The sequence below is a fragment of the Carassius auratus genome, chromosome 2 (genome assembly GCF_003368295.1).
Source record: "Carassius auratus strain Wakin chromosome 2, ASM336829v1, whole genome shotgun sequence".
In the NCBI taxonomy this organism is placed as follows: domain Eukaryota; kingdom Metazoa; phylum Chordata; class Actinopteri; order Cypriniformes; family Cyprinidae; genus Carassius; species Carassius auratus.
The window spans coordinates 18,235,120-18,251,317 of NC_039244.1; the positions used below are offsets into that span (position 1 = coordinate 18,235,120).

General features: G+C 36.3%; 1 protein-coding gene across 1 annotated transcript in view; it reads left to right on the forward strand.

Moving 5' to 3' along the window:
• Nucleotides 1-16,198, forward strand: part of LOC113118807 (pappalysin-2-like) — a 41,582-nt gene that overhangs the window by 14,259 nt on the left and 11,125 nt on the right. Inside the window, 14 exon segments of the mRNA XM_026288220.1 lie at nt 776-968; nt 1,436-1,557; nt 3,977-4,159; nt 4,745-5,048; nt 6,317-6,445; nt 6,652-6,737; nt 9,268-9,285; nt 9,288-9,460; nt 9,647-9,760; nt 10,641-10,776; nt 10,865-11,039; nt 11,795-11,957; nt 12,383-12,560; nt 15,709-15,922. Of these exon segments, the coding sequence (XP_026144005.1) occupies nt 776-968; nt 1,436-1,557; nt 3,977-4,159; nt 4,745-5,048; nt 6,317-6,445; nt 6,652-6,737; nt 9,268-9,285; nt 9,288-9,460; nt 9,647-9,760; nt 10,641-10,776; nt 10,865-11,039; nt 11,795-11,957; nt 12,383-12,560; nt 15,709-15,922 (2,188 nt within the window).

The window sequence follows — 16,198 nt, forward strand, 5'->3', positions numbered from 1 at the left end:
TACTGCTTCTGTTTGTTTATCAATTTTATATATATATATATATATATATATATATATATATATATATATATATATATATATATATATATATATATATATATATATATATATATATATATATGTATATATATATATATATATATATATGTATATATATATATATATATTGATGTTAATGCCACTTAGTGGTACAAGTTATACCTACATGCATGCAATGTGAAACAATACCATTCAAAAGTTTGGCATCAGTAAGTTTATTTATTTATTTATTTATGATTCTTGTGTTCACCAAGGGTAAATTATTGATCAAACAGAAAACAATAACATTGTGAAATGTTATTTTCATATAAAATGTCTGTTTGCTATTTTAGTATGTTTTATAATGTAATTTATTCCTGCAATACTAAAGCTGCCATTACTTCAGTCTTTAGAGTCACATGATCTTTCAGAAATCATTGTAATATGCTGATTTGGTGCTCAATAGACATTTCTCATTACTATCACAGTTGGGAATTTGTTGTGCTGCTAAATTATTAATTTAAACCTTTATACAATGTATTTTTTCAGGATCATTTTTTTTTACACAATTCAGTCAATTTAATGCATCTTTGCTGCATACAAGTAGCAGTTCCTTCAAAAAAAAAAAAAAAAAAAAAAATATATATATATATATATATATATATATATATATATATATATATATATATATATATATAAATAAACAAACTCAGTGTTGATATTTTTGTCTGAAATATTTTAACCTTTTTTATTACAGATGATGACTGTACAAACCATTTTACACCCAATCAAGTAGCTCGGATGCACTGCTATATTGATTTAACATACAAAACCTGGCTCCTTGGTAGAAAGCCCACCCCTGTTCCTCTTGCACCAGTGGTGATTGGTCAAGATGCAGATTCCGTCACCATTCATTGGTTGAACCCAATCAGTGGGCCACTTGCCCACAGGTAAACTGAGGAACATACATATAACAGACAAAGAGGAAATAAATGTTTGTCTGTACAAATATTTATCCATTCATGTTGCACTATTTCTTGTATTCTCAAAGCTGTTATGAGAAATTCACTTAGTTTCCCCATGCAACTCGATTTTGATCTGATTTGGTTTACAATGATTATGATTATGATGATCATGATTATGCTAACTAAAGTAAATATAGTTAGGTTAGAAATGTTCCACTATAACATGCTGTATGCAAAAAAACACTTTTTATTCCAAGAAACAGGTGCATTGTTGTGTCCAATATGTGATTCCATTGCTATCCAAATAATCAGGAAGAGCATGTGATGTGATGTATTTTCAGTTAGCCAATCCCCCAACCCCCCCCCCCCCCACACACACACACATTTTTTGATCTTTCACTCTCTTTGACAACTTAAAAAAAAAAAAAAAGCTATTCTCTGTGGCTGTGTAGGGAAGGTGACATGAACTGTCATCTCTGTGATGAAAACGGAGCGTTCCATCAATACGCCAATGAGGCTACTTCTCCTCACGCCTGTGATTCCACTGGATACTGGACACCAGAGGAAGCAGTGGGTAAGTACTCATATTATTACAATATTATTACACAACTTTACTTCATACTTGTAAACACAGATAGGTAGAAAGGTAAACCATAAAAAAGGCTCATTGCTGTCGGGCTGTATATCAGCGCGTTTGAAATCCCATTTGGTCAATCAAATAAGAGGACCAGGACTAACTGCTGTATTATAGTTTTTACATCATGATCTAACAATGTTCTTCCACACGCATAAGTCATGAATCATAAGATAGTGTGTACATGACTGAATGCCATCTCTGACATAATTGTTGTTGTACGTGTGCTTGATCCTCAGCACACCACTGAATATGTCACAAATGATTGTCAATGTAAAAAAAAAAGAAAATCTGCTCTTTGATTAATGAGGATGAAGCCCTGGCTTCTTTCTCTGAACTTGTGCATTCACATTCAGGTGGATCGTTCAGTCTCATGCGGGCCATGTTGCGTGCAAGTCTGGAATAATTCAGGAAATAAATCATTAAATCATTATTGCCTGGATGAAGAAAACTTTTTTTGCCATCAATGAATAAAAAAGGCCACTGGCACAGCTTCAAGATTTGGTAATATTGGGTGGCATCCAGAAGCGGCCCGTCATAAAAAGCAATGTTTATCCTGTGTAGCTTTTCAACTTTATTCCTCACCTAACAGATGTTACTGATTATTCTAATCAGAAATCTCTTAGCATCTGGTCTGCCCGTTCACTGATATGTGATACGGATAAGATTGTGCTTTAAAAAGTCCACCCAAAATATAGAAATCCTTCCCTGGCATGCAGTCATTTTCATAAAGCACAGTATCAAGAGAGAGGTGGTAGTGGAGAGTGATTTTTGGCCTGGAGTCTTGTTTTGAGAAACAGATTGATGAGAAATCAAAAATAAAATTATATATCTCGAAGAAAACAATATCTTTGCGATATTAATGATGAATGAGATTTAAAACCATCGGTTCAGATTTTGGTTTGTTTTTGGTTTATTTTTAAAAACATGATAAAGTGCATGATGACTACCACATGCAAATCATTTTGTTGGTCAGTTAATCATGTCAGAAAGACTTTAAGAGCAATATGATAGCACTGTTTGTGTAGAATGAAATAATGCTCATGGCAATACCATGGTAAATAATTTGATAACTGTATTAATGCAGGCCAATTCGATACAAACAAATCATACAGTAGTTGGATCTCAGATCTCACATCTTGTAACGCTCATCCCTGCTTACCTGTGCCATAGCCTCTGTATGTACTATAAGGCAACTTTTTGAGAAATACGTTTTGATCCAGGGTGAGCAGGGACCTGGTTAAGACCGCTGAAAGAAGGAAGGATAACATGCTCACAGATCTTGCCGCATTACTTTTCCCTGCGGGTGCATTATAACACATCTGATACAGTCATTACTTCTACCTTGTGTGGAGGCCCTTGCTCTGTTTATCTGACCAATTGGGTTTTATGGTTTACCTTGGCCTGCTGCTGCTTACCCTGTACACATCCACACATGAGGCCATGCTGGGTGCAAAGGAGTGCTCTGTGACTCAAGGCTGCTGTCTGTCTATCTGTCTCTCTCGACCTGGAATACAGATTAATCCATCATTGTAAAACCTTTTGGAGGCAGAGGATTCACACAGGCACAGGATTGTGCTCTTTACATTAATACGCAGTAGTTCACTAAACAGTTGTGTCTCTTCAGCATGTAGTATTTGGGCACAAAAGTGTCTGATCTATTAATTAACCCCTTGCAGTTCAGTTTAACCAGGCTGTATTTATCTCCTTTCTATGACAATTATATTTATTATTGATAATTTGTTATTACAGGTTTATCAAGGGAAAAACTGTGCTTTTTGCCTGGAATAAATAACAACACACTGTTTTTGGCTGCAAGCATGATGAGATTGCTTTAGTGCTAACATCCAGTAAACAACCAAAACAGTATAAATAATAGGATTTTCTGACAGGACAATGTCCTAGAAAAGCAAACTTTAAGACTTTTTGTTTGTTTCTTTTGCCCATTTTTCTGTATATATTATATATATATATTTTTTTCATTTTTCATAAACTTTTATTTATAAATATATTTATTTATAAAGAGATGGTTTATGCTCCATATATATATATATATATATATATATATATATATATATATATATATATATATATTTTTTTTTTTTTTACAACTTTTAAAAATACTTTTATTCTGAAAGGGTGCATTAAATTGATCAAAAGTGAGTTTGAATACACCTATAATGTTACGTTTAAAGTATCTGGATCGCAGTGGTGGAGCAAAGCTGTGCAGTCAAAGTGGCAGATTGTAGTAATCTGCTGCTTAGGCGTTGTTCATGTGAATAATTAAATCTTAGCTTTTGATGGCGAGTTACAGTATTTTCTTTTTGGCTTCGGATGGGGTTTGCGTGTGTTTTTGCAGGGGCCCCTGATGTGTACCAGCCATGTGAGCCCAGCATGCAAGCCTGGAGTCCTGAATTTAACCTGTATGAGCCCAACATGACTACGCCGTGCCCTCAGATTGAGGGCTGCCTGCTGGAATTACACTTCCTTCACCCGGTTGTTCCTGACAGTTTGACCGTATGGATCACTTACATCTCAGCCAGTGAGTACTGTCTGTATATATCAAACACCTGACATTATTGGAACATACACTACTGTTTAGAAGTTTGGCATCAGTAAGATTTTTATTTACTTTTATTTTTTGATTTAGAAATGAATTCATACTTTTATTTAGCAAGGGCATATTAAATTGATCAAAAGTGAGAAAGACTTTTACATTGTTATTCATGTTTCAGGTAAATGCTGCTTTCCTTTTGAAATTTCCAATCACAGTTTCCATAAAAATATCAAGCAGCACAACTGCTTTTAACATTTATTATAATAACGAATATTTCTTGAGCACCATTTTAAATCATTGAGCAGCATATCAAAATGATTTCTAAAGGATCATGTGACATTGAAGACTGAAGTAATGGCTTGTCACAATTCAGCTCTGCCATCACAGGAATAAATTATATTTTAAAATATATTTAAAATAAAATGTACAGTAATAAAATATATTTATATATTTTTAAATCAAATAAATGGAGACATAGTGAGCATAAAGGACTTACAAACCCCAAATTTATGAACAATGTGTATGAATTTTTTATAGGAATGAATTCTTCTGTTGTTGTTTTTTCCACAGATCAAAAGGCAATTGCTAATATCATGTTCATAATGGAGAACGGTGAGATGGTCCACACAGGTCCTAAGCATGCTTCCTGTGACATTCCTTTGACCCTTCATTTACATACTAGTAAGAAGGTCAAGGCTGTTAAAATCTCCACCTTTGATAAGAAGCTGGAGATCGATGCTGTTTTGCTGACCTCGCGGCCCCAGAGTCCTCTCTGCTCCAGCTGCCGCCCCCTTCTCTACAGAGTGCTCCGAGAACCACCAATCAGAGAAAACCAGAGTCCTGTAATCATCAAACAGCCCACATACACTGACAGGTAAGAATATGTGTCTATGTATAATTAACAATATCACTTTGTTTTGTACGTAGACACTTTGATAGACTATATTTTTAAATACTTATTTGAAATTGATGAGTCGTTAGTAATACTGTCAAGTATTACTAGTTTTCAAATAATAATGTCTCTGTCATGTTTTTATTATGTTTTAGTTGATTTGCAGCATTTCTGAGAGTATTATTTTAAGTGTGGCTTGAATATAAATGCTGAACATGTTGTGTTACTAAAACTGTCTTTGAATTGTATCTTCAGCATATCACTATTCAAGTATTGTGCAATGGTTTTTTGAAGCAATGTCTGAAAAAATCATGGATTTGACATTGTCATTTCATTAGTCATTAATTTTACAAGCATAAAAAAAATCAACAACCAATTTCTGTTCTGTTCCTGTCACTTTTTATTCTGTATGCTCCAATACGAATTCATCAATGGTCACTGGATTGTCATCTTGCAATAGGTCAAAATGTCCAGACATTAATAGTGTGGATCAGAGAATGTAGCATATCCAGAAAAGTTCCTTCCACAAGTCCTGTAAGCTCAGAAAGATGGAAACTCTACTGGGAATTGGGCTATGTGGATAAGGAAAGGAAAGAAAGACAGATTGGATATGAGAGAGAGAGAGAGAGAGAGAGAGAGAGAGATGTACAATGAAACCCTGGAATATAAACCACCCATGGCTGTTTGCAGCTCATCTGAAATTGTTTCCAATCTTTCCAGTTGTGTGCTTGATGTTGTTAGTGTGCAGTAAGTGAGGGACTTGTCATTTGGCATGGGAGACAAAAGACTGAAAACAAGTATAGTGGAAAAAGGGAGCTGGAGTGAAGATGGGTTTGTGGGAAAGTAGGCTGCAGTGCCACCGTGAGGTTTACAGCAAAAACAAAACACTTACCATGAAATGAGTAAGGTAACAAGAGGCCAGTGAAGGGAGGTACTTAACCTTCAGAAAATGTTGATCGTTAACCCATACCAAATATTACATGAGCTGTTTTATGTTCTATGCATTTTATATGAGGTTTGCGGATTTTGCCAACATTTATGGCACATTAATATTAAATCCCGATTTTGTTATGTTAAATAAATAAATAATACTGATTAGTTATATTTATTTAAACGTAAATAAATATAATTATAAAGATCAAAATTTTGTTCCATTGTTTTGAATACATTCAAAAAATTGTGGATGGTTTTTGAAAAGTCTGCTTAACTTAGCTATGTGTATTTGGATCTGAATGTGTTTGTGTGCTTAGTGATGTGCAGAAGGACGTTCAGTACCTGTACAGGATCCAGGTGGAGTCAGATGGTTTGTTCAGTGAACTTTCTCCAGGCCTGGTTTACATTCATGGAGAACATTTCTGTGGTGATGGCACACAACAGGGGTCAGTATAAACTTAAGGGTCCATCTGAGGGTTTGCATGTTATGTGCTTTAGTCATTTTTAAAGAATGTTTCATATCTTTGAGTATTTGTTTGAGTCTCTCTCTCTCCCTCTCTCTCTCTGTCTCTCTCTTTTTTTTCTTTGAGTGTTTTGAAACATAGCAAAAGACTTTCCACATATTTGATAAATGTAACCCTTGGCATCACAGATCTGAAGATTGTGATGACGGGAATCTCTTAGATGGAGACGGCTGCTCAAAGAAATGCCAAGTTGAACCAGGTTTCAAATGTCACGGTGAGTCACACTCATAAAAACAAATAATCTGACTGTCCACTGAGAACTTTGGCCCTCAGACTGTAAACACCACAACAGAAGCACCAGGAAATTTCCACACAGGACAATAAACCCGTGTAATAATCATAACCAGCTCTCAAAACAAAACAATACAATATTGCTATGTCTTCTTTAGATTCGGATTCCTCTCCTACTGTTTTTCTCTCTCATATTGAGTTAGGCAGTCAGTTTATAATATTGAAGGAAATGTGGAGGTCAACATATTGTATTTTAGCACCTATTGTAAAAGTCCCTAATACAGAGAATCAGAGAATTATTACTTCGGAGTTCAAATTCATTGCTAAAAATTATCCTCTGTAATCTCCAGATGGGAAAATGTACAAACAGAAAAGTGAATTGCTGCATGTTAGATAGCAAAATACATACATAAATGAAAAATATATAAATTCTTAATAAACATTTCCCTTGTTGTTTAAAACAACTTTAGTTATTGTTTTTAGGGCGCATCATATAATAATCATTGTAGTGTATATATATATATAGGTGTATAAGTAAATGTTGCATAATATCAAGTTTATTTATCTCATTAGTCCTTTTTACATTATTGTGTCTTTTACACTAAAGGCTGTTTTTCATTTAAATTGCAGTTCTTTTTAACTTTCCGTTCATCAAAAAATCTTTTTTTTTTCTAATGTTTCTACAAAAATATTAAACAGCACATATATAATAATAAGAAATGTTTATTAGCACCAAATTAGCATATTAGAATGATTTCTGAAGGATCATGTGACACTGAACATTGGAGAAATTCAGCTTTGCCATCATAGGAATAATTTACATTTTTGAATTTGTTAAGAAATCATTTGTAGGTACGTGGGATTAAAGTACAATATAAACTAGAAAAAGTATAAATAAGGTCTAAGGAAGGCTGACTGACTGAAACTATGCTAATAAAAATATTTTTGTGATGATGCAGGATTCTTTTTTTTCTTTTCTTTTTTCTTTTTTCTTTCTATTTTAAAATATATTTCAACGGTTTATATTACATTAATATTATTCCATTATTAAATATTACATTCTAATATATGAATGTTATTACATATATTATTCAATTATAATAAAACTTCACAGTATTACTGTTTTTACTGTACTTTTGTAATAAACATACATACATCTTAAGCATTACTTTCAGTCCTAATTCTTTTAGAAAATGATACAGATAATGTACTATAAAATTCCACTTACCCCCGAAATCCAGTAAACTGACAGTCAACATAATTGTTCTCTTGTGTTGTGTTGAGTTGTGGATCACCAGATCTTACTGTTGATTTTATTTCTAGGCTGACCAGGGGAAAAAATACAAATAATCCTGTTCCCCATTATGCATTTTGAGTAATTTCCTTGACAGCAAAGTCTGTGATATCTGATAATTCGATCTGAATATTTGCGCAATACATATCCAGAGGTATACAAAGATTCAGTCCAGATTTCTACGTTTCCAGTCCAAACTGTGGATTTTAGGTCATTTACTGTAACACAGCCGGTGGTATTTCTTATAATCAAGATAATCTTATTCAATATTTTATGTCATCACACTATTGGAAATGGTCCAAAGTATTGCATGTACAGTATGCGGTAAACTGCAATTGATCTTTTTAACAATCATAACAATCCAACTGTTCTTCATTGTTACATTATGTACTTGAGTGAGAGTAATGCAGTGCAGAAAGACTCACAGGAAATGTTTGGAGAAAAAAAGCAAATAGTTCACCAATTTAGTCCGTGTTGTTTTCGTGACTGAGAGCACTACATTTTCTGTGAGCGTGATGCACGAGAAGTGTCTAATTCAAACAGAAGCATAGACAAAGCAGCGACTAACTCACATGCCGCAAACTTCCCAATGTTTTCATAGTAGCTTGTAACCGCATTTTTGGCATTCAGGAATGGCTTTTTTGTGATATTTGTTCTAATGCCACATTATATTATCGCCACACGATCATATTTGGGGAGCAAAGATCAACAAAGCTTAGGAGAAAATCCTTTGGCACTGGCATGTGGGTTAGGTCAGTCGTTCTGCAGCAGAGACGGCCAATCAAATGCTTGTGTTTTTCATTTGTTGTTAGAACACTTTTGAGCGCCTTGCCTTTGATAAAGCTGTTCCCACCAATGAGTCACTTTTCTCTTACCTTGCAAAATTCTCAGACAAGAACTCATACAAAACTCTGATGTCATTCACACGTGTCTCTCTCTAACGAATTTGCTTTAATAACAACCTAATTCTCCTTTAAACCCCATGTACACTTATGTCATAATCCATTCATATGCCATGACATCATCCACATATTTGTGTGATTGTTTATTTAATCCTCTCAGTGGAATCACATTCTTTTTATTTTCAATTCACACATAAGTGAAGCCTAGTCTCACATACTTGTTATGAAAACACAATTACATCTTGGCAGTGGGGTCATTATTTGTTACTAATGATGAGTTTGTGCTCACTCTCTCTTGCTTTTTCTGTCTCTCTCAGGTCGGCCAAGCCTGTGCTATGTTTTGAAGGGGACGGAGTGTGTGAGGAGTTCGAAGTACGCTCCAGCATCCAGGACTGTGGCTTTTTCACTCCTCGGGGTTTCACTGATCAGTGGGCATCCACTGCCTCAGGCTCACATCAGGACCAGAGGTGCCCTGCCTCGAAGGTCACCGGGAAGCCTGTGCTCACTCAGGTACACAAACACTGTAGAATTCATTAACCGTTGTAAACTATTTATCTGCCCCACTGCCCCACTACTGAACATCATTTGAAATGAACCTCTCAAATGAATAAAAAAAAATAAAAAGAAACTGTTAATGCTTGTTTTGAATTAAATTTTACATTTTAAATATCCTTTTTCTTTTTATATCCTCAACAGATGTGCAAGTCACATAATTTTGACATAAATGAAGTAGTGACTCTAGATGCATGGAGCCCCTGTACTGCCCATCTGAACAGTTACTATACTCAGGATCAGCCTGTCTGGCTAAAGGTACACACACTTGCTCATTGAATGAACACTGAGTGTAAATACTTCAAATTTGACAGATTATTCAGTCTATATTGGGCAATTTAATATACGCATTAGCTTCTCCCTCTGCTGACTGCCTTGAAAATAAATATTGCACATTTTGTGTTTTCAAATACATTTTGAACAATGGTTTATTAAACAAAGGAAAATTAATATAATTTGATTTGAGCAGTTTTATGTACACAACTGATAAAGTTCGGGGTCAGTAAGATTTTTTTTTTTTTTTTTTTATGTAGGGCAGCACCACTGTTTGAAACATTTATTGTAATACAAAATAATTCTAAATAATTTCAGCATATTAGTATGATTTCCGAAATATAATAAAAAATATATTTTTCATATTTTAATGTAAAAGTTTTCGCTGTATTTTTGACCGAATAAATGGAGGTTTGATGAGCATAAGAGACTTTCAAAAAACATAAAAAAACTTACCCAAATTTTTAAGGGCGGCAGTGGCTCAGTGGCTCATGTAGGTTGTCTACAAACCAGAAGGTTGGTGGTTCAATCCCACCTGACCAAGTGTCGAGGTGTCCTTGAGCTAGACACCTAACCCCAGCTGCTCCCGAAGAGCTGGATGGCGCCTTAAATGGCAGACACCGTAGTCGGTGTGTGAATGGGTGAATGTGAGGCAAATTGTAAAGCGCTTTGGATGGCCATGTGGTCTGTTGAAAGCGCTATATAAATGCAGTCCATTTACCATTTAACAGAAGTTTATGTTCACATTTATTTTATATGATATATATATATTTGTGCCATCCTGCCTACTCACACTGTTCATATATTATGTTAGCCAAGGATCCATATATTAATTGCTAATAATACTGATACATTGTTTTTGCAGGTAGGATTTGAGCGACCGGGTGTAGCAGCCTCTGTTATTATCTACATTGCAAATGATGGTAGTTGGCATGGGGAAAATTGCAGGAAAACGGTGACCATTGAACTGTGTGACACCACTGGAAAAAAACACCTGCTTGGTAACACATAATATGCTTAATTTAATTGGGAAAGATTATAAACTTTTTTGTATTTTTAAGGAACTCCGTTGTATTTTCCTATCCACAGGTTCGTACGAGCTCTCATGTCAGTATAACCCCCTAGTGGTGAATGTGACTCACAAACTGAGCGTGCCATTCTACCAGACTTCAGCAGTGCAGCTGAACTTCTCCTCCTCTCAAGTGGCGGTGTTGGCAGTTGCATTGCGTACATCTTGTCACTTCAGCGCCTTTGCCCTGACTGGGTGCGCTGAGGGTGGGGTCTCCCACGACTTACAAACACACATACACACAGAAACTTTTGCATTAACACATGATAAAAACACTAAAAGTTAGGGATCTGTACGATTTTTTTTTTTATGTTTTTGAAAGAAGTCTCTTATGCTCACCAAAGCTGCATGTATTTGAAAATGCACTAATATTGTAAATATTATTACAATACAATTTTAAATAGGTTTTTCTTTCTTTCTTTTTTCTTTTTTATGTAATATGAATTTTCAGGAGTCATTATCCCATCTTCAGTGCTCATAAAACTTCCCTTGTTATTATTATCAATTTTGACAACAGTTGTGCTGCTTTATTTTTTTTTGTGGAATCCATTATTATTATTATTAATTATTATTATCGTCATCATCATTTTTTCTTATAAATAAAACATTATAAAGAACAGCAATTATTTGTAAAATAAATCTTTTGTAACATTATAAATCTCTTTACTCTCACTTTTATTCAATTTAACATCTTCTCGCTGAATAAATATAAATTCTTAAATAAATAAAAAATAATATAAAAAGTCTTACTTATCCCAAACTTTTGAATTGTAGTGTACAAATTAAAATATAAATGGATCACACAAACTACAGTATATGGAGACTGTTTAAAAAACTCTTACACAAAGACAAAAAAAAAACAAAAACATTCCATCATGTTTGACGATGGTTATAATGTCTGTCTTTGTCTACAAATAATAATGAACATGATATGTGTTTTTCTCACTCAGATGTGTGCATAGGCTGTGCAGTGCTGAGTCATGCAGTCCTCTAAACATCGAACATGCTTCAGTCCGTTGTACTCAAGTCATAGACTCTAAAAACTGCTCTGTTTCTTGTCATCGTGGCTATACACTTACTGTTCTCCATGGCCAGGGCCTTCCTTCTGATCAAGTGCGTACAAGTATTAACAGCCTGCCTCTCTCTCTCTCTCTCTCTCTCTCTCTCTCTGTGCAATAACCCCTCTAAGAAAGAAAATTACATCTCCTTGCTATCTAGTTTCTGCTAAATAGCAGTGAGATTAAATTAGAACAAATTACTTTTTCTGAAGATTTTCCTGGGAAGAGATCTCAAGAATGACTGTTTCACATGCACAAACATTTTCTGATATAAATCTAGTTAGTATCTCAGGTAAAAAAAAAAAAAAAAAAAAAAAAAAAATAATAAACAAAAAACTTGTGATTAATACAGCCATATGTCAGACATAGTCATGGTCATAGTCACGCTTAGTCATGTAAACACATTATTCAGAAAGTCCACTGTAACACTGTGACTTTATAAGTGGTTGTCTTTCTCTGTCTTTTTTGTCCTCTCCTCAGACGGAAGCAGAGCTGATTTGTGTGCATGGAGTGTGGGACCGTGTAGTGAGCTGTCAGCCAGTGGACTGTGGCCCACCTCCTCAGTCTCATGTCTACTTTGCCTCCTTCTCGTGTCCCTTGGGCACCATATTCGGCAAGCGGTGCACCTTTTCCTGTAACGCCCCGGCGGTCTTGCAAGGTGAGGAGAGGAACTGGCCTACAGTGTGAGACCTGAGGGTTTTTGGAATCTTTACATAATAATTGTGCTTTTTTGGGATTCCCCAAATTTACTATCAAATTGTAACTAAAATTAAAAATACATGTAAAATATTAATAAAAACAATAATAGTATCTCGATAATACTACAAAATCTGATAATAATGGAATTGTGATTGTTATTATTACTACTTGTTGTTTGAATATGACATTTGATTTGATTATGAAATATGATATTATAATAAATATGAAATTGATATGATTTTAAATAATTGTATTATTTTATGTGTTACTGTTACCTTATGTCATTATATCCGTCAGAAACAATCTTGCAAAAAGATAAACACTGCACAGATATCACTATATTATACTATGTCAGGCCATGTCATATTATAGTATAAAACGTCTTGGTTACGTATGGTAACCCTCGTTCCCTGAAGGAGGGAACAGAGAAGTCAGTACGGATGTCCGAAAAATTGGTATATCGCTTCGTAGTGTGTAATCTACTTTGAGTGTAAACTAAACGAGCCAATGCACATTGGCATGCAATATTGCATCCAGCTGCAGCTGATTACAGCTTGAGCATAAAAAGGCAGCAGGTCCAATGCATACCAGGTATTCGCTGAGGAGCTGAGCCGGTGATCCATACGTTACCATACGTAACCGAGACGTTCCCCTTCAGTCGGTCACTCTCAACGTCACTTCGGATGCCCGATGAATTAGGATTTCTACCAAAGTGTCATGGATTCTGCCCCTTTAAGTGCCCTGTGCGAGCCACCTGTGCCCCTTTTTGTAGACTGGGGCTCGCAACAAGAAGTTCCATTCACCATTACGGAAGCACTACCCACTCAGTGAGATTGGATAACACTGGGAAAACATACCCGTTCCACTTGGAACAGGGACGCTGCGGAAGCTCTATCCTTCCTGAAGGAGGTCTCGGGGACAAGTACACATATGAAAATCCGTTAAGGTGTATATGGGAAATTGGAAGTGACTGTAACCCTCTTGGAAATGGCCGAAGTCTGCTAGGATGCTCCGCCACGTCTGGCTGCAGAGTTGAGAAAGGAGCTTGAGGACAGTGTCACTACCCATTTGCCTCTCAGCATGCCTCTCAGTGCCACTACCCATTTGAGGTGAGAACACAGTAGGATACCAGCACCACACAAAGGCTATAGAATCTAGACGCCCAGCCCACAGCTCTACAAATATCTCTTAGCAAGGTGCCATGAGCCAGCGCCCAGAATGAAACACTCCTAGTTAAGTGAGCTCACAACCTGAACGGGCAGGGCATATCCTGTGCTTGATAAGCCAGGGTGAACTCCCCTGAAGGTAGTTGTAGGAACCTTGGGCACAGTCAGCCGTCCCAAACTCTAGGCACGAATCGTCGACTGAAATGCGTGCAGGTCCCCAACCCTTTTGATGGAGCCCAATGTAAAGCAGGAGCAGAGTTTTCAATGAAAGAAACTTTAGCTCTACTAAGTGCAAGGGCTCAAATGGGTATGCGGGGGGGGGGGGGGTTAATATCCTGGCCCCTCTGAGGGACCTGTTGATCAGGTCATGCTTACCCAGTGACCTCCCTTCTACTGGGTCATAGTATGCACCAATCCCAGCAACCTGGACTTTGAGGGTGGAGGGAGACAGTCTTCACTCCAGTGCTTGCTGTAAAAAGGAAAGCATGACCCTGATCGGGCATCTCCTGGGCATCTTGCGAAAAGAACACCACTAGATGAACAGGTTCCACTTCAAGGCATGTCTTGTAGACGGTGCTCTCGCCGAAGTTATGGTGTCCACTATTTCCCATCCAGGAACCAGACATGAAGTTTACAGAGGTCTGTACATGAGTGCCATTAGGTGCCCCGTCTTTGAGTCAGAAGATCCTTCCTCAGAGGAATCTGCCAGGGAGGGGCTGTTGTAAAGAGCACTAGTTCGGGGGACCAGTTCAGAGTGGGCCATTACAGTGCCACAATCAAGACCTGCTCCTCATCTTCCCTAAACATGCACAGCTTCTGTGCGAGAAGGCTCACTGAGGGAAACGTACATTTGTGCAGGCCCCGCAGCCAGCTGTGTGCCAGTACATGTATGCCGAGTGTTCCCTCAGACAGGGAGTAGAACAACTGGCAGTGAGAGGTCTCTGCTGAGGCAAACAGGTCTACCTGAGTGGCTCTAAAATTTCTCCAAATCAACTGGACTGTACAGGGATGGAGTCACCACTTTCCTGGGAGCATAGCTCAAGACAGCTTGTCGGCCATACAGTTGAGCAAGCCCAGAATGTGAATGGCATGAATTGACCTCAGAACTTTCTGACTCCAAAAGAGGAGGTGGCGGACGAGTTGCAACTTGCAACAGGAGCGCAGACCACCTTGTGAAAACCAATGTGATACTTCTCTTCTTAGTTATTAGAAAAAGAAAGTGTTTTTCATATTACTGGAAACCATTTATGCCTACACAAAAGTATGTGACACTAATTTATTTTTTGTCATATTTATTCATTTATTATGAATTATAATTATTTTCATGCATAAAATTACTTAAATATTCTATTCTTTGATTAATGTTTTGGTTGCACTTTATTTTACAGTACATGTACTGCCATGTACTTATAGTGTACTTACAGTGTATTTATCTAAGAAAGTTCTGGTAATACAAGGGGTAGGATTTGGTTTAGGGGTAGGTTCAGGGTTAGTACCTAGTTATTACATAGTTATTGTAATTACTATAATAAGCACATAGTATGTACATGAGGAACAGGGGTGTAAAATAAAGTGCTACCAATGTTTTTAATCTATGTCCTAAAATAAATTTTATATTTTGGGGTACATAAAGTAAAAACGGTATGATATGATTATTTGATTATATGATTATTGTCCTGATATGATAATAAAGTAAGAACATAAAACTTTAATAAAGAAATGACTGAAAAGAAAAATATTAGTTTGGCATAATCTTCTATTATAACATATAATCTCTCTCTCTCTCTCTCTCTCTCTCTCTCTCTCTCTCTCTTTCTCTATTTAAAGACTTTTGTTTGTTTGTTGACTAAAGTGTGTACACCAATGAACTACTGATATAATCTTAGGCAAGCATTTATGTTCCATTTTGATGCAGTTTTCTTGTTGGAATGTGTTTTTCAGGTGAAAGTGACACATTGGTTTGTCTTGAGGATGGACTATGGTCATACCCAGAGGCTTACTGCAAGATTGAGTGTCCGGATCCAACTTCTGTTCCCAATGCCACACTCTTAGTTCCTCAGTGTCATGGAGGCGGGCATGATGTGGGCACTGTGTGCCGCTACAAATGCAACCCGGGATATTACGTCACAGGCACACTCAACAAAAAGCCAAGAAAGTGAGTTGCAGTCTGTATGGTTTGAACCGATTTCCAGACATTTTTTTTACCGTTAACAAATTTTAAAGGAAAAATATGTGGAGAAATGTGAAAAAATACAAGTTTTTAAGGCAATATATCTGCTTCCATCATCTAGGTTGCTCACATGGTTTTCATAAGATCAAAATCTTGCTCCAGGTGTTTCCAAATATCTTTCAGCAATGGAGTCAGCAACATATTCTGATAAATGGTCCGATGGCATGTTGTTTTGTTATTCCATCCAATCAAGCTATAGCA